This window comes from Notechis scutatus, chromosome 2 (assembly GCF_049901735.1).
Source record: "Notechis scutatus isolate UNSWTSFEM ecotype Mainland chromosome 2, rNotScu1.2, whole genome shotgun sequence".
NCBI lineage: Eukaryota > Metazoa > Chordata > Lepidosauria > Squamata > Elapidae > Notechis > Notechis scutatus.
Window position 1 is genome coordinate 199,165,263 of NC_142010.1, and position 19,075 is coordinate 199,184,337.

Genomic DNA, 19,075 nt, shown 5'->3' on the forward strand with positions numbered 1-19,075 from the left:
GGCAGTTGTATGGTGACTTTTGCCCCATTTTACAACCTTTTTGCCATGATTAAGCAAACCACTGCAGTTGCTAAATGAATCTTGATGTCGTTAAATGAAACTGGCTTTCTCCATTGACTTTGCTTGTCGGAACCCAGCGGGGAAAGTTACAAGTGATGATCACATGACCCCAGGACAGTGCAACTGTCATAAATAAATAGGTGCCAAGTACTCAAATTTTGAGCATGCTGCAACAATTGTAAGTGTGAAAACTAGTCATAAGTCACTTTTTTCAGTGCCGTTGTAACTGAACAGTCACTAAATGAATGATTGGAAGTTGATGCCTACCTGTACTTCTATAGCAGCATAAAGAACAAAATAAGTGCAATAAATAACTGAAACATTGGACATTTATTTCACTTCCCTAAAATTGAATCAAACGCCTAGTGAAATTACTGCATTCCTTCTGCAATAGTTGTAAAACAAAAATAAAAAATAAAGAGATGCCTATTCCATGTGCTTAATGCTGGCCCTCTTTTATTTTCATTGATTTATTCATTTATTCATTTATTTATTTATTTATTTATTTATTATTTATTTACTATTGTTTTTACTGTAATTTATTCCCTAAATTATTTGGTAATCAAAGGATATTTCATAGCCTTCATTTTTTAAAAAGGAGATTACCTTGGTCACATGCAGATGACCAAATATGCACATAAGTACAGAGGCATTTTTGGCAGAGAATTGCTGGATACCTTGTTTAATAGAGAGTTATATAATAACCTGCTTAATATATATGGAGATTCTCAGTCATCCAGGTCATAGTTGTCCCAAAGATGCTTTTTCAAGTGGCAACTGGACTTTCTGTTTTCTTGGATGAGAAGTGAAACATCTTCAAAGAAAAACAAGAAAGTCCAGTTGCCTCTCGGGACCCTGTTTAATGCAAACCGATTCAATTTTTTTTAAAAATGCATGAAGGAGTTCATTCTGAATATTTATTTGAAAATGGTCTTTAAATTGAAGGCAAATCCCTTTTGCAGTGATGGGCCCCTATGTCCGGAGAATCCTGTGTGAGGAATTGGGAGCTCCTGCTAATTCTGCAGTTGACTGTGTCCCTCTGGAAGATTTTGGTGGCCATTACCCTGATCCAAACCTTACATATGCCACTTCCTTGTTGGAAGCAATGAAAGGAGGAGAGTATGGATTTGGAGCTGCATTTGATGCTGATGGGGTAGGTTTGGGGAAACTAACTTCATAGCTGAAAGTGACCTAACAACTTTCAGAGGATTTCTATCTTTCACATAGTTATTAGGCTTTTATTTAAGCACAGAAGAAATTAACAGTTTAGTTTATCAGTTATGCCCTTCAAAATTCCCTCACTGTTATGAACGATTCAGTGGTTCAACATTGTTCAGGGCTAAAATGTTCAGAGTTCCAAAATATATCATTTAGTTTGTTACACGGGATCAACTGTAGATTTTTCAAGTTCAGAACATGTATTAGAATATACATTTTAAGTTCATAATGTATCTCATGGATTTTCCAGACAGATGCATGCATCTCTTTGATATTAGAAATGCTTGGGAGTTATTAGAAATGCTTGGCATTTCCAATAACAACTTTGATATTAGAAATGCTTGGCAGTTATTAGAAATGCTTGGCATTTCCAATAACTTCTTTGATATTAGAAATGCTTGGCAGTTAGAATTGGAAAACTGATTGAAGTTCCTTGTTGGAAGCAATGAAATGATATCAGTGTTCCGATATCTCAGGGGTTGCCACAAAGAAGAGGGAGTCAAACTATTCTCCAAAGCACCTGAGGGCAGGACAAGAATCATTGGGTGGTTACTAATCAAGGAGAGAACTATGAAGTAATTTCCTGACAGTTAGAATAATTGACCAGTGGAACAACTTGCCTCCAGAAGTTGTGAATGCTCCAACACTGGAAGTTTTTAAGAAGAGATTGGACAACGATTTGTCTGAAATGGTATATAGCCTTTCCTGCCTGAGCAGGGGGTTGGACTAGAAGACCTCTAAGGTCCCTTCCAACTCTGTTATTCTATTCTATTCTATTCTAAGTGTCACGTAAACAAATTGTGTATGCAGCTGAACCTAGCCACGGGACCTCCACCCCACCTCACTTTTGTTTTTTTTCATTTTGCATTATTCATAGTTACTACCAAAATAATCTCCAGTTTTCTGTAGAACAATCAGTTTTTTTTTTCTGATTTAATCAGTAAGCAACAGATGAAGAAACCAGTGTAAATGATATTTTGGAAGCACATTTTTAACTCCTTTGTTTAGGGCATGAAGAACTGTGTACCAAGTATTGTGTGACCATTTTAGGAAATGTAATACTGGACTTGATATTTCCAGTTAAATTCAATTCTTTATCTCATTCTAACTTATAGTTGTTTATCCTTCCTTTGCTGAAAAGATTATTGGGGAACAATTCCTGCCTAGTAGTGAAAGATTTATAGAGCATAATTATTGGAAATCTTCAAAGTTCAATTAAAGAAAACAGTTGATAACATTATACTTTGTTATAAAATACAAATAAGAATTCAAAATTCAAAATTGATTTTGCAGTTCCTAATGAAGGAGTATAGATAAAAGATATCTCCTTCCTCCTTCTATCTTCCTTCCTTCCTTCCTTCCTTCCTTCCTTCCTTCCTTCCTTCCTTCCTTCCTTCCTTCCTTCCTTCCTTCCTTCCTTCCTTCCTTCCTTCCTTTTTGATCAAGCTTAATGTAAGGGGAAAACATTACTATTCTTCAAGAGAGTATGTTTCCAGGAAAAAATAATATGAAACTTTGGAGTCAAAAACTATTTTTCCCCATAATTTATTCAACCAAATTAAACTTCTCCGGGGGGGTTTAGATCTCTGTGGGGTTTATCTGAGTACTACCGTATGAAACAGACTAAGCCAAATAACAATTTTGGGTCTCTCTGTTGCTAGACTGCAAATTGAAAAAAGGGAGAATCCGGCTATTTTTGCACAAACACTGCAGAAGTTCTTCTTTACTTATTCATTTCCTCTTTTCCTACCCAATATGGTATTTTATTTTCTCTTTCAGGACCGTTACATGATTCTGGGTCAAAATGGATTTTTTGTTAACCCTTCTGATTCCCTGGCCATTATTGCAGCAAATCTCCATTGCATTCCGTATTTTCATCAGATGGCTCTGCGAGGGTTTGGTAGGAGTATGCCTACCAGCACCGCTTTGGACAGGTAAGAGACAAGTTTCATTGGTATCATTATATATCTGGACATGGATAAGGCATTTACTGTTCTATTCAACTCCCAACCCCTTGGTTGCAGTTCAGAAATTCTGCGACTCCATTTCATCACAAACCACCAAGAGATTATTTCCCTCCTGTTTTATTTTCCCCTAGTTTAGGGTACTCATAAAACAATTGTCTAATTGCAATTGCAATTTTTTTTTTCAATCTACAGTATGTCTCAAAATAGCTCAATTCATTTGGGGTTGGGTGGGATGTTACTGTCCTGGGTTTCCAGATTTTTTTTTATTTTTCCAGATATGTATCTCTGAAATTCAACCTCAGCTTGTCACACTATTAAGCTTTCTGATCAGGAGTTATATCTCATTATCATATGTGTGAAGGACCACAAAATGACAATTTCTGAGTTAAGTATATAATGCGTACAGTTAATTGCAGAGACACTGACCTCATGAACCAGAATAATCTGTATAGAACCTTTGTGTATTTCAGAATCATTTTTCCAGAGAAACTATACAATTCAGAGCTATTGTTGTGTGTAGTGCATGTGTGTGCACTTCCACATAATAGAAAGTAGAAACTATGAGCAAAACACCTTTGTTTCAGGAAAATTGCTACCAAATTACAAATCTTTGTTTAAAATGCTTGAATTCTCTAGCTGTTTTCCCACGTCACTCACTCTTCCTGATTTGAAGAAGCCATGGGCATGATGTTTCAAATGCTGATCACTGCTTTTGATGCCTTTATTAATTTTTTTTAAAAAAGTTTTGCCCCATTTTACAACTTTGCTTGCTGCAGTTGTTCAGTGAATCACTGCAATTGTTAAGTTAGCAACACTGTTTTTAAATGAATATGGCTCCCCCATTGACTTCGCTTGTCCAAAGGTCACAGAAGGGGAAACCCATGACCCTGGGACGCCGCAACCATCATAAATGTGAGTTAGTTTGCCAAACATCTGAATTTTAATCATGTGATCATGGGAATGTTGCGAAGGTCATAAGCGTGAAAAACGTTCGTAAGTCACTTTTTCAGTGCCATTGTAACTTTGAGCGGTCACTAAATGAACTGCTGTAGGTTGAGGACTACCTGTACCTTTTTGGAGTGCAATCCCTGACAGATCATGCAAAAGGCCAATCATAGCTCTCAGCTGGAAAAAGGCTATCAGTCCTGGCTGAGCATGTAGTGCGAGCCAGTCATTGTTTGCTTAACCTATTTCATTGAACCAACCAATTTTGACTAGTAGGCAACAACAGCAATAGCACTTAGCTTATATACTGCTTCACAGTGCTTTCCAGCCCTCTCTAAGCGGTTTACAAAGTCAGCCTATTGGCCCCAACAATCTGGTTCCTCGTTTTGCCCACCTCAGAAGGAGGGAAGGCTGATCAAAATCTCTGGCAATGAGCGGTGAGTTAGCCCTGCAGTAGCGGGAGTCCTTGACTTACAACCGCAATTGAGCCCAAAATTTATGTTGCTAATTGAGACATTTGTTTTGCCTCATTTTACAAGCTTTCTTGCCAGAGTTGGACAGTGAATCACTGCAGCTGTTAAGTCAGCAAGACAGTTGTTAAAATGAATCTGGTTTTCCCCATTGGCTTTGCTTGTCAGAAAGACGCTGTCAGGGCTCCAACAAATCCACCCTCATTCAAATCAAAAGTCTCTAGCCGCATCTCAGAGGGAAAAAATAATAATTTATTAAAAGTTGCCATGTTGGCGCGTGGCTGGGTACAGCCGATACTAAATCACATCATACATTTCCGCCTTGACCCTGGTCTTTCCCCCACCCCCTGGATGTGACTTCTCCAATGGGACACATCCATCTTCAAGAGTCATCCATCATGCTCTCCAATAACCTTCTTATGCTCCGACAACTTTAGGCTGCTGAGGTGATTATCTAGGCATTTCAAGAATGCCTTGTTTTCCCCCCACTCCCTTTTTCTGGCAGCTAAAAAGACCAAAGGAGTGTCTTTTTAGTTGACAGTCGCAAAAGGTGATCACATGACCCTGGGACATAACAAAAGGTCATAAATATGAACCAGTTGCCAAGCATTTCAATTTTGATCACATGACCATCGGGATGCTGCAACATTCGTAAGTGTGGGAAATGGTCACAAGTCACCCTTTTTTAGTGCCATTGTAACGTTGAACGGTCACCAAATGAATTGTTGTAAGTCGAGGACTATCTGTACTGCATTATAACCACTGCTCCATCCTGGCTCTTGTAAGCAAAGCATAGTTAAATGAAATCATAACTACGTGATGTGTGAACTAAAGTCTAAATAGCCACAAACATCTGATCTGCTGATAAACAGGAGGGTTTAAAGCAGGGGTCCCCAAACTTGGCAACTTTAAGACTTGTGGACTTCAACTCCCAGAATTCTCCAGCCAGCATAGCTGGCTGGAGAATTCTGGGAGTTGAAGTTCACAAGTCTTAAAAGTTGCCAAGTTTGGGGACCTCTGGTTTAAAGAATCCTCTTCGTTATATACAGGTAGTCCTTGACTTATTACCAAATCAGAACACCATTTTAGGAACTTTTTTGCCCTGATTGTTAAGTGAATCACTGAGGTTGTTATGTGAATCATGCTGTCATGAAGTGGATTTCGCTTCCTCGTGGACTTTGCCCATCAGAAGCCAACTAGGAAGGTTACAAATGGTGATTACATGAACCCAGGACATAGCAACTCTCATAAATACGTTGCCCAGCGCCCAAATTTTGATCATGTGGGGATGCTGCAAAGGTTTGTAAGTCTTAAAAACAATCGTACATCACTTTTTTCAATGCAATTGTAACTTTGAATGGTCATTAAATGAATGGTTGTAAGTCAAGGACTACCTGTAGTCTATTCAACCCGTTCTTCAGTGCCTGATGCTTTTACACTGTTTGGCTTTATAGCAGGAATGGGCTATTATCCCATGCAACCTCCATTTTTCAATACTTAGAATAAGCGCAGAACAATATTTGGTGACCAAACCTTTGATCCTCAGTGAGGCACGGATTTTGCATTTTTCCTTAAATAACATGCAGACTAGGGTTATTCCCTATGGGGTTTGATGGGCTTAGTTTGTCTTTTAAACCTATCCAGAAACAAAACACAAACTTCAATTATATAATTGTGTCACTTACTGTGCTTTTTGCATGCCGGAGGGGCTGAGGAAAACATTCAAAATGGCCCTCCACTGTTGCTTTGAGTTGACTAGCTCTGCTTAAGTGACTTTGGTGAAACTCATTTACAAATTGTACTATTGAGCTCAGTCTTCAGAATTTCTGAGGCACTTTTGAGGCACTCAAAATTATATTTCTCTTTTCTTCTAAGGGTAAAATATTTTCCTTCCACCCCCCAAAATGAAAGTTTCCATGTTATCATTATTTATACAGGCATGTCTAACTTGGCACTGCTTTTTTCCTCCCAGTGTCCTTTCTTTTTGTTTGGATATGACAAAACTGTTTTGAAATGAATATTTGTAATGACTATTCCCAAAAACTAATCAAATGGCTTTGTAAACAACGGAGTCTATTTTGTTATTAACTCCAGAATATTCAGAGCAGTTTTTATTCAGTGGCCTTCCTCTGAATCCTGGGCCTCTTTTCATTTCCTTCATGTCCTAGACTGAACCTTTGACACTGAAAAGCAGAGGGAGGGAGGGAGGATAAGATTTCTTTAACCCACTTCCCATTGTTGAAAGGCTGGAAAATGCCTTTCTTCTGAGGGTTCGGTTTTCCTGCTGGGAGCACTCCAGTGCAAGGATTCAGACAACTGCTTGGAAGCTGGTTCTTTTTATTTTTCAGGAAGGCGAGAGATAGCAAGAAGTCTGCGTTCCTGGAGCTAGCTCTCTTTGTATAATAAACCCCTGAATTTTATACTTTTTCTCCTTTTGTGTGTGAGTGCTTGTGTTTGTATTTCTTAATGTTTTAAATCCTGTCAGGGGTTGTCTTCATTTCCGCCAGAGGGTAAACTCCGTGGGGTGCAGAAGGCAAACTTTGCAGGGTAGTTTGATTGGATTATCAGTTTCCTAATGTTTTCTTATATTTGTTTTGTGGCAATCTCCTGTCTGTCTCCTTTGCAATATATTTTGTGTCTTTTGTCTGTTTGTTTAGCTGATTTGGCATGTCTTGTGTTTGTAAGGGTTTTCTTTTCTTGTTTCCTTAGTTTTCTTAATTATTTGGGCTTTTGTCTAAGGGGCTTCTTTAATACCTTTTATTTGATTCCTTTTCCTATGCAAGTTTGTTTTATGGCTGGCCTGATGTTCCCTTTGGGCTTTTCCTGCTTGGGTGTCACCACTGTCCTCATGAAGTTCCCTTTCCACACCATGATAGGAGGTCTAATGAAGGGCCAGGATCTGAAAATACTGCTTTTAATTCCCTAAAGATGCACAGTTCAAATATTATAATGCATAATATCTTAATTTTAGTTTAATGATTATACAAACCTGGTCACTATATTAAGCCTAAGTTTATATTTTTAGCATAGTTTATATGCAACAAGCTAGATTAGGCTAAGGATGGGGGAGGGGTTTGGATAAATTGTGTTCAGCAGGTTGCAAGAATCTATTGATTGTGTGGTTTGTGAACCAGATAATTAACATTAAACCATAATGCAGTTTACTGCAGTGTTCTTAAATTGTGAGTAATTATACTCATGGGGATAATTTGGGCATGTCCGGGGCAATGGAAAAATTTGTAATTTGTAATTTTTTAGTCAAGGATCTAGTTTGGGACTGCCACTTCCAAGAGGCTTATGTAAAACAGCAGTTTGGATGTATTTTGTTTTTTAGAAGTAATGACATTATTCACTATTGGGAAAAGGCATAATTAGGTCAAATACTTTAAAAGCTTGGGAGCAGTCCAGAGTTTGGTGTAGGATGGGTGGCTATATAAATGTTTAAATAAATAAAGCCAATAATTCAAGCATAGTATGTTGCGTAATTAAGCAATAGCATTACATTAACCCTGCTTTAGGGTTTAATGAAGGGATGAGGACCTGAGGCCATGTATATATATCCTCCATAGCACTTTGAGATTGTACAGTCAAAATAAAGCAGTAAAATTCAAATGTTGAGGTACAAATGGCACCCAAAATATACTGATTCTGCCCTATTACGTAGGGTGGTAGAAGCTACAGAAGATCTGGATCCTCAAATAATCAGCCCTATGCTATAAATGGGGTTTAGGTGATAACCAGCATTTTGAACTTCACCCAGAAGCCTATTGGTAACCAGTGCAACTCTGGAAATGGTATTATATGGGCATAGTATGGCAGGCCCATAACTGCCCTTGCCACATTCTGGACAACGTGCAGCTCCAGAGTAATCTTCAAGGGTGGTCCCATAACTAATTCATTGCAGTGGTCAAGCCTTAAATGACCAAAGCACGAGCAGCTGTGCCAAGACTCTCCTGTTAGTTTTGGACACATTTGGCACACTAGGTGAATTTGTGGAAGGCCCTTGATGGAAGGCCCTTGTCATCTGTTCCTGGCATGCCAGTCCCAAAGGACCATCTCCAGACCTGGGTGGTCCAAATATGAGTTACTCAATCTTTTCAGGGTTGAATTTGCATATATTCCTCCGCATCCAAGACACCCAGAGAATGTCTGGACAAGACTTGTCTAGTATATTTTTTATAGTGGCTATAAAGTGACTATAGTGGAACTGTGGCTTGACCCTCCCCATAAAGGAAAGGATCACTTTAAAAATTGCTACTGGGGAGCTCTCTGTGAATGTAATCAATAGAAAAGTAGTTTTGTGCTGCTGCTGTGATCATCATAACTAATTCCTATTGTGGACTAACTGCAAAAATTATTAAAAGCAGAGTTTGCTTATAGGTGGCTGCATACTTGTTTAATGTGTGTTAAAGACTCCATCTATATCTGACAATTAGACAGCAGTAATGTGTTATTCTTCAAAATACTGCACTAATTAGACATTAGCAATAGCACTTAGACTTATATACTGCTTCATAGTGCTTTACAGCATTCTCTCAGGGACTTATAGAGTCAGCATATTGCCCCCAACAATCTTGAGCTGGTGAGGATCAAACTGCAGGCAGTGAGCTGAATTAGCCTGCAATATTGCATTCTAACCATTACTTGATTGCTTTGTAAGATAATAATTGTGAATGGAAACATTAGAGGATAAGTTTGTTGAGTGTGCATGGGAAATTGTGTGGCACAATATTGACTGAAAGGGAATGAGTGATGTCAATGAGCAAAATTTGGAATGGACAGTGCAACTTTATGCTTTGCAGAGAGTGCAGATCTGGTTTTTGACCTTCAGCAAGACATTGAAAAGTGTTTAAATGGGAAGAATATTTCTCTTTTTGAAAGAGAAAGTATTTGAAAAAGTGATACGCTTGAATTATGGAATGTTGCACACAAATATATAATTGAAGGTGATTGCTGAATGTAATAAGAGCAATATATGATGAAAGTAAAGCACCCAAGAGGCTAAACAAAAAATGTAATGAATACTTCAGTCCTGAGCAGTGAGTAGCTATATAACATCCCTTGGTTATTAAAATATTTATGGAAAATATATAAGGAATGGTTGTGGTGAGATTTCAGATATATCTCCTGGGAATAAGAATGTGTTAATATATATATTTAGGCATTATACTGTAAATATCTACCATCTTGTAGAGTTAAAACATCAATGCTTTGCAGCAAATGTTAGATTGTAAGTTATGCCAAAGAGTAATCCTTTGAAAAATAATATATCAAAGACCAAGGTAGTTACGTTTGATAGAGAACATGGTATGAATGATTGTGAGTTATACGTAAGTGGCAAAAAAAACTAAACCTAAACTTGTTAGAATGTCCACTACCAAAGATGAAAAAGTGGATGAATAAATTTTAATGTATGCAGATATATTAGGTAGAATGAATGTATGGAGAGGTATAATAAGTATGTTGGCATAACTAGATTTTTTTTATTTACATGCCTTTAGTTTCTTTTGCTTATTATTTTGTACTCCATTACTTTATTTTGCATAAATTTATTCCAAAAGAAAATAATGTGATGTGTATATGTTTTTGCTTAAATATTTCATGTGCATAAACAATATGACTTGAATTAGAGAGAATACACTATATGAATGCTGCCTTGGCACAATTGTAATTTTCCGTGACTTCAGGAACTGGATCGAAGAGAAATATGTCTGAAAATATTGCAGGAACTAGCCAAATGAAGTATTCTGAAAAAACACTATTAGCAAGTACTAAATACTTCAGGGAATCCCCAGAAAAGTTCCTTGTTAACACAGATTGAATTGGCTAGGAAAAAGAACCACAAGGGTGTATGAATTCAGTTTTAAAAGTAGATGGACCCGGGAAGAGGGAATAGAAGTGTTCTTTCTTTGCAGTCCCTTCCCCCAAATGCTTTTCTTTCACTTCTGCTGTTGGAAATTTCCTACAACTGGGAAAAAAATACCTGGAAAGAGGGGGATGCATCATTTCTTTCTGAAAGATGTGTTCCTTTTTCTGCATGGCACTGGAGAGATAAGTAATTCATTAATTTCCAGGAGTAAGGAGCTTCTCGTTTTTCTCATCCTCCATGACTGGTGGCATCTCAGGGATGTGGGGCACTGATTGCATGTTCCCTATTGCATTCTTGGTTGGTCATCTAGAACAGTGATCCCCAACCTTTTTTATGCCGCGGCCCGGTACCGGCATCAGCTGGGCGCCGCGGCCCGGTACCGGCATCAGCTGGGCGCCGCCATCTTTTGATGAAAAAGTGCTTCCGGTGACCTCACGGAAGCACTTTTTCATCAAAGATGGCGGCGCCAGCGCTCGTGAGCTTTCGGGTAGAAATGGCTTTCTACCGGAAAGCTCACCGAAGCGCTGGCGCCGCCATCTTTTGATGAAAAAGTGCCCGGTGAGCTTTACCTGGAAAAGCTCACCGGAAGCACTTTTTCATCAAAAAAAGATGGCGGTGCCCAGCAACCAGCGGCCCGGTAGGACTTGTTCCGCGGACCGGTACCGGTCCCCGGACCGGTGGTTGGGGACCCCTGATCTAGAAAGTGACAGAATCAATGGGCTCATGAAATTCTCTGTGGGCCCTAGATTTATAAGCAATCAACAAAACTCAGGTGTGAGCAAAGATCTGCAGGTAGCAAAATTGTAATAGATTGGTTTCAAACTACTTCCAACTTCCAACTCTATTATTCTGTTCTATTCTATTCTACTTGTGAATGGTGACATTTTTTTACTATGCAGGAACTCACTTTATTCAACTATAATGGGTTTGTGTTGAATTAAAAGGTACTGGTGGTCGCCTATAAAGACACGGGGCCAAGATACTTGAAGGACTGCCTCTGTCCAATTGCCATTACCTGCCCTATTGCATCTGGCAGCAATGGTGTGCTTCAGTTTCCATCAATTAAATTAAGTGATGTATTGCCAGATATAGGAAGTGTTTCTTTTCTGTTATGACATTTTCCCTCTATAACACCTTTCCACCCAAGATCAGAATGGCATCTTATCTGCTAGCCTTCACAAAGCTTTCAAGACCTGGTAGTGGTCAGGTATAGAGGTTGGAAAGTAAGTGCAGCCCCTGGGATTTGTTACTCTTCTGAGATTTTAGTTTTCATTATATGTTTTAAATTTTGAAATATTTTGTCACCCAGAATTACTTTGATGAGACAGATGGGTCATATGCATGAAATAAAATAGAGAAATGCTTATATAAATATACTAGAACAGTGGTCCCTAATCTTTTGGGCACCAGGGACTGGTTCTGTGGAGAGGTTTTTCCGTGGACTAGAGGGGATGTCGTTTCATGTGCCACTTGCATTCCGTGGATGGGGCTTTGCTTGTTTGCATGACCCAGTTTCTGGCATGCCCCGGACTTGTGCCAGTCCACAGACTGGAGGTTGGGGACCCCTGCATTAGAAGTCAGGAAATACTTTCAAAATACTGAATATTTTAATTGAACAAATAGATTTATTTGCAGTGTCATGAATGCAATTTATAAAATAAGGTAAGATTTCTTTAATTGAAGTAATGGATATGCTGCATTAAAAATGTAGAGATTATGTGGTCTGGGCTCTGAAAATCCGGCCATTAAATGGCAACAAAAATATACAGAAAAAAATGAGCCTTTTCTTGTCTTCTAAAACTCATTCAGATTTCTGCAGCCCATATCTGGTTGTCCTAAACAATATCAAACTAGGATTCTACAGACAGCATATGGCTTTGTTTACAAGTAAGTCTGAATTAGCTCAGCCACCATTAGACATGTGACAATGATACTGGAAAAGAAGTGTTTTACTGAATTCCCTTCCAGTTCTGTAATATTTTATCCTAGAAGGCCATTTAATCACTTTGTTTCTTATCTTTCTGAAGCATCCTTTTTATCTGTTCTCTGGGTCAAAGCTGCAGTTCCTGAGTTTTATTTTTTTATTTTTTATTTTTTTTGCACATAAATCCAAAATAATGGGAGTAGCAGCTGCAGTGCTTACCATATATGGGATATTGGCAGTTGCCTGGTTCTACTCTTGGTATATATACACTTGATGCCTTTTAAGGGAACTCAGTGCCTGCAGAGTGAAAATATCCAGAAACTGAACATGTATTTCATAGACCTGCCACTTTTCTACTGTTAGAAGCATATGAGGAGTACAGGCTCCAGAGATAAATGCTTCAAATAGAAAGGAAAAGCGTTTTTTTTTTTTTTAATTTAAATTCAGAAATCTTAGATAAGATCTCCAGAACAACAGAGAAAATTACTGTCCAAATTCTTCATACAAGATAGCATTTTTGTGGTTTGTCTCTTGGCTTACACATTATTGCGAACTTTGACAAAATAAACTGCTGTCTTTGCATATACTTTGAGGTAAAACCTCCACTGAATTCAATAGTAATATCAGTAACTTTTGAAGTACTTTTTATTTTTAAAAAATTGCAGGCTGCAAAAAATGTCAAATGCCTTATCATGGTCCTGTGCTGCTGTCACAGGTGTTCTTGGTTATACACCCATTCTGTTCACGAAATACATCACATAAAACTCTCTTAAATCTTCTGTGTTACACTCCTTTTGACTGAAGACGAAACAGTCAAAACTTTGAGGGTTAAGTACATTTGAAGATAAGTACATTTCTTTGACTAAACTGTTTCTAACATTTTCCATTTCTCGACCCAGTAAAATTAGCTGGCTTTTTTCTTCAAATCATTTTTTAATATCAGAGGTCATCTTTCACATTTATCTGTATACTGCTAAAACTCCCATTGTTATGACATTTAACAGAGCAAAACAATGTATCATAGGACAACAAAGTACCACAAATGGGCTAATGTACATAATGGGAAGGGAAGGAGGAAGGAAAAAAGGAAGAGGGAGGAATGAAAAAAGGGAAGGAAGAAAAGGAAAGGAAGGAGAAACAGGGAGAAGGGAACCCAGTGTATCTTTTCTGGCCTATAACACCCCTTTACATTTCCCCAATTTATGCTCCCCGCCCCCGATGCACCTTCCTCAACCATGTGGTGTATCTTGTGCATGCTTGCATATCCTCCCTGATCCTCACCATCCCTTGTGTACTTCCATGTACAATTGCTGAGCCACACCCCAACGCACCTCCTTTCTCCCTTCCCCACATGGCAGCAACGACTTACCTGCCTGCTGTCCTTCAGTCTGCAATATCGCTAATTTTTCCATTGATTTTCTCCCTACAAACTTACCACAGACAAAGTAAATGGAGAAGTCGGCAGGAATTCTAAGGAGGAAGGGAAAGGGGGAAGGAGGAAGGAAAGAATATAAGAAGGATGCGGAAGGAAGGAAAGAAAGAGGATTGTTAATCCTCTAAAGCAGGATTTCTAATGACAATAAAGATGCAAAAAAGCAGTGGGCATGGAAGCAACATCCAACTTCTTGCAGGCTTCCCCACTGAGTTAACTGTTTTTTTGTGTTCCCATAGTCATTTTATTTCTCTGTTTAGGTAAAGAAATATCTCTAAAAGTATGACCTAACAAGGTACAGGTTGCTTAATATGGCATAAAAGATAATATTATTACACTACAATTTTAATTTGATATTTTATACTGTAACAGCAACTTGTGTGGTCTGAATAGTTTAACAAACCATAGTTAATTAGATGAACCATCATGTTCTATCCATGAAAAAACTCAGGTAATATATTTCCCCCTGTAGTTCCAGATATCTTATCTAGAATTTCTGAATTAAAAAATGTGTTCCCATCTGTTTGAAAGGATAATATACAATATTGTGAGGAGTGGGAACGTTAGAAGTTTTCTGTCACAATTTTTGAATGCCACACTGGCTTGGTTCCCTAGAACATAATGTATAGGTAGTCCTCGACTTACAACAGTTCATTTAGTGACTGTTTGAAGTTACAAAGGCACTGAAAAGTTTTTCACACTTACATCCATTGCAGTATCCCCTTGGTCACCTGATCAATTCAGATATTGGAAACTGAGTCATATTTATGACCGTTGCATATTTATGACCTGAGGACATATGATTACCTTTTGCGACTTCCAACAAGCAAAGTCAATGGGGAAGCCAGATTCACTTAACAACCATGTTACTAACTTAACAACTGTGACAAGAAGAGTCACAAAATGGGCAAAACTCACTTAACAAATGTCTCACTTAGCAACAGAAGTTTTCAGCTTAATTGTGGTTGTACGTTGAAATTAATTTTGTGTTAATGTGCGAACCATATTGCTATAGTAATACTCAAGAAACAGATATTTCAAAACCAGCATGGCACTGTATGTCAGATTTATAATATTTATTTTTAATGAATACTTCTTTTGTGTTTCACTTCTGATGTCTTTTGTATTAACTTTTTGAATTTGTGTTTGTGTGGGGCTGAGGATATTTATTTAAGCTTGTTTATGTGGGGATTCTCTGGGACTGCCTTCTCCATTTCAGATATAGGGAATTAAATGCCAAGATTGTGGATAGCTTCAACCATTTGAAAATTTATTTCTGTAGAATGAAAATAAAGCAAATTCATTCTACAATATTTTCCTTATTACTGTAGGGCTACAATATCTGGGCTGCAAAACTTTGACAATCATCATTAAGGCAGCAGAGAGTTATTGTAAACTGGTTTGGCGCTATTTAGTGGTCAGATGGATTATTGCAACCCAGATATGGTAGCGCTTGTGAAATTTATACTAATGTTTTTGTATGATATTGTAAACACACTGTGAAAGTAATAAAGTAAATAAAATAAAATTTTCTAAAAATACAACAAGCTATTTGTTTTATTCATCAAGATATACTCTTCTGTAAACTATGTGAATTTTTCTGTACATGTGTAACAAGCAATTATAGCTATTTTGGTCTATGAAAAAACATCTAAAAGTGGCAATTATTGGGTATTATTGGCACTAAAAATGGTACAAAATGGAGTACACACTTCATCTTCGATTAATTTGAAGACAAGCTTCCTGGATTGAAATAGCTAGCTAACATTTTGAATATCAAGTTGCTCTAAATCAATGATCATAATCTTCTCTCACAATACAGATCTTGTACCAGAGTTAATTACACATAAATTAAACTATCTTATTTAAAGTTAAAATATTTGTACTTATTCCAAATAATACCTCAGCTAATATATATATAACCTATAATTTACCTTTGTGGACATATTTTATTATAAGTTTCTAAGGTATAGAGCAGCATTTTTCAATTAGTTTCCATTGAAACCCTAGGTCATAATTTAAAATAAAACCCTGCTTTTTGAAATGCTAGTGCTTGCACAACCTAGTTTGCTGATGTTGTGAACATTGTAAATCATAATTTATCTAAGTTAGAAATGAATTGTATTACGAAGTGTTGTGTTTTTTGCCAGAGTTTCCTGATAGCTGAAAATTATTTCAAGGATTCTTCTAGTAAAAGAGTTAGGAAAATATGCTAGAGATATTGATTATGAAAAAAAGAGACATGAGACTGACTGGCATATCAGTTAATCTGTGTATCTGTATGTTAAGGATGTGTCTATGTGTGAGAGAGGGGGAGGGAATACAAAAATAAATTTAAATTGTGTTTTGTTATTTACATTTAATGCAATTGAAACCCTGGAAAGTACCATTATGAAATAAAATAATTACATTGGATCCAGTTGTTGATGTATCTGATTTGCAAACTGCAATCCACTTTGCAGTCTTTAGGATTCCAAAGATTTTTTCTATTTGGAGTCCACCTCTTTGTTGAAGACTGCATCCTTTCTTTGTACATGTGACAATTATTGACTTTTAGGGCAAATGTTAAGAGATGAATAAAGGGGACATTCCTTTGCACATTGATTCTATGTCTGTTTCTTGCCTTGATAATTCTTAGTTGACTAATAGCAATAGTGCTTAGACTTATATACCACTTCACAGTGCTTCACAACCCTCTCTAAGCAGTTTAGAGAGTCAGCCTATTGCCCCCAACAATTTGGCTCCTCATTTTACCCACCTCGGAAGGATGGAAGGCTGAGTCAACCTTGAATCCTGTGAGATTTGAACTGCCAAATTGTAGTCAGCCGGCAGTCAGCAGTCAGCAGAAGTAGTCTGCAGTACTGCACTATAATCACTGTGCCACCTTGGCTCGGTAATGCCATTAAGTTGAAGAGATAACTGTATCTTTTATGTTTTATTGATGTTATTATTGTTTCTATGTTTGAATGTTTCGGATTTTTTTGTTTTAATTATTGCCAATTATTTTATTCTTTTTTATTATATTGCTATAGATCTTGATATATTATATACCATATTGTTTCAGTACAATATTGTTTATTGGAAATTATTAGTTTTCTATTGTTTAGATAGTTTAGGGTGTTGAGAATAGAGAAAAGAAGAACTATTAATATTAATTATAATTTTTGGAGTATCAATGTTACATGCATAGAATTATTTGAGTTTTTCATCCAAAATTGCATATAACATTGAAACAAGAACGTCTGCAAATGACATCAAAAGTATTTGTTATATGATAAAGTTTAGATCTTAAGTTGATTACTTAGTGTTTAATATACCGTTGTATTGTATTTATACACACAAAAACACACAGAGAGACATTAATAAAGAAAATAATTAGATAAAGCATATTTTAATAAGATTAAAATACTGAGAAAGAAAAAAAAGAAAACAAAATTTTAAAAAAGGAATTACTGAAATTCTGACTTATCCCTTTTATGACATCTGCTACTTTACAATATTTATAAACCCCAATTTTCCCCAATTATTTGGGGAAAAATATTCAAACTTTCAGTTGAATATAGCATTTTGTTCTTCTAAGAAATATTTTTTTCTTAAACTGTATCTAAACATCTTTTAAGCAACTGTACTAAGTAGCATGTGATAGGTTGTTATGGCCAGAACCTGAATCCAGTTTTTAATCCATGGCTTTCCTTAAAATGAATGCATTTAAATAATGCTATCGTATATCCATATATTCAAAAAAAAAAACTATAGTATATTAATAGGGTATGTTGTGTAATGCCTTTTTTAGGGTGGCAAAATCAATGAAAGTACCTGTATATGAAACACCGGCAGGATGGAGATTCTTCTCAAATCTGATGGATTCTGGTCGATGCTCTCTCTGTGGAGAAGAAAGTTTTGGCACTGGTAAGATTAATACTCTGAAAGCATTTATTAATATTATTAAACTACAGCTCCTACTCCATTTTACAGCTCTAAAAGGACTATCAAATACATTTCTGCTGAATATATTAAACTTAGATTCTGAACTTTTAGAGCAAAAGCAAATACAGGATGTCCAGAAGACTTTTTTGATGCAACAGAAAAAGATTTGGTTCCTATATTAGCAGCATATTGGCATTTACCCCAAACAATAAAAACATGCTACATTCTACATAAAACATTTTGGAGGCTGGGAAGAACATTATACGTACAAAAACAGCAAATAAAGTGGTTAGCTCACCTGGGGAGGATGTTGTGGGATTCCATGTTGTACAAGGTATATAAAAAAAGGAGAAGGTCAAAGACCGTGAGGCAGATCCAGAAAAAGGTAGAGAGACAACATCAAAGATGCACTCCAACAACATCCATTAACAATGGCTGAGGGTGCCAGAAGAGCAAGAGCCAGAACTTTGTATCTTCCTCAACACCTGAAGCGGTAAAAGAGGAAGTAAAGAAGAAGAGAACAACAATAATGCATAAGTAAGCAGTTAATGATCTGCAAACCATTATAATGCCAAAGTGAAGGTACATGGGTGATGCCATCAGTGACCAAAGCTGCCACTGCATACTTGCCTCTCAGCATCTTATGAAAATATATAAATGGCAGCTTTTGTGTGATGAATTTAGACATGTTTCATCGTTTTGCCCTCCACATAAGTTAATGCCAATCACTACCATGAAAACCTCTATAAATAAAAATAGCTAATTCAATTTTGAGTTGGACTGCAGGATATCTAAACGATTTCTCTCTTGCCTTCTCAGTCTACTTAAAATATGAATCAGAACAGCAACTTAACCTTATATGAACATGAAATTCTAATGTGTACTTTCTGCTTGAAATGTATGTGTGTTTTTGTTCAGTGAACTGGAGTTGGTAGAAACTTAATGATGAACTCTTCCGAACTATATCGGCATGATCAGTATTTATCCATCAAACATTCTACTTTATATTTCATCCATTATACTTAGTACCTTTGGTATGTGGGCTTTATCTTTAAAAAAAAAGCATTTAAAGAATAGAATAAATAGCTGCATAAGATGAAAAAAGTGGGGGGAAATCTAGTCAATAAATTATTTATAATTATCATAAAATCCATTATTTCATTAATTAAATGCATAGAACTAAATTCATAGTATCATCTTAAGAAATAACTAAAAATCTATATAAAATTCTAAATCGTAATATTGGCATTGGTATTAATGACA

At 36.8% G+C, this 19,075-nt stretch overlaps 1 protein-coding gene across 1 annotated transcript in view; it reads left to right on the forward strand.

The window, feature by feature from the left end:
- The window catches only part of PGM5 (phosphoglucomutase 5), a 65,838-nt gene that overhangs the window by 25,561 nt on the left and 21,202 nt on the right, over positions 1 to 19,075 (forward strand). The window contains exons 5-7 of the mRNA XM_026675547.2: positions 1,023 to 1,213; positions 3,058 to 3,212; positions 17,679 to 17,794. Coding sequence (XP_026531332.1) covers positions 1,023 to 1,213; positions 3,058 to 3,212; positions 17,679 to 17,794 — 462 coding nt within the window. The remainder of the gene's footprint in view (positions 1 to 1,022; positions 1,214 to 3,057; positions 3,213 to 17,678; positions 17,795 to 19,075) is intronic.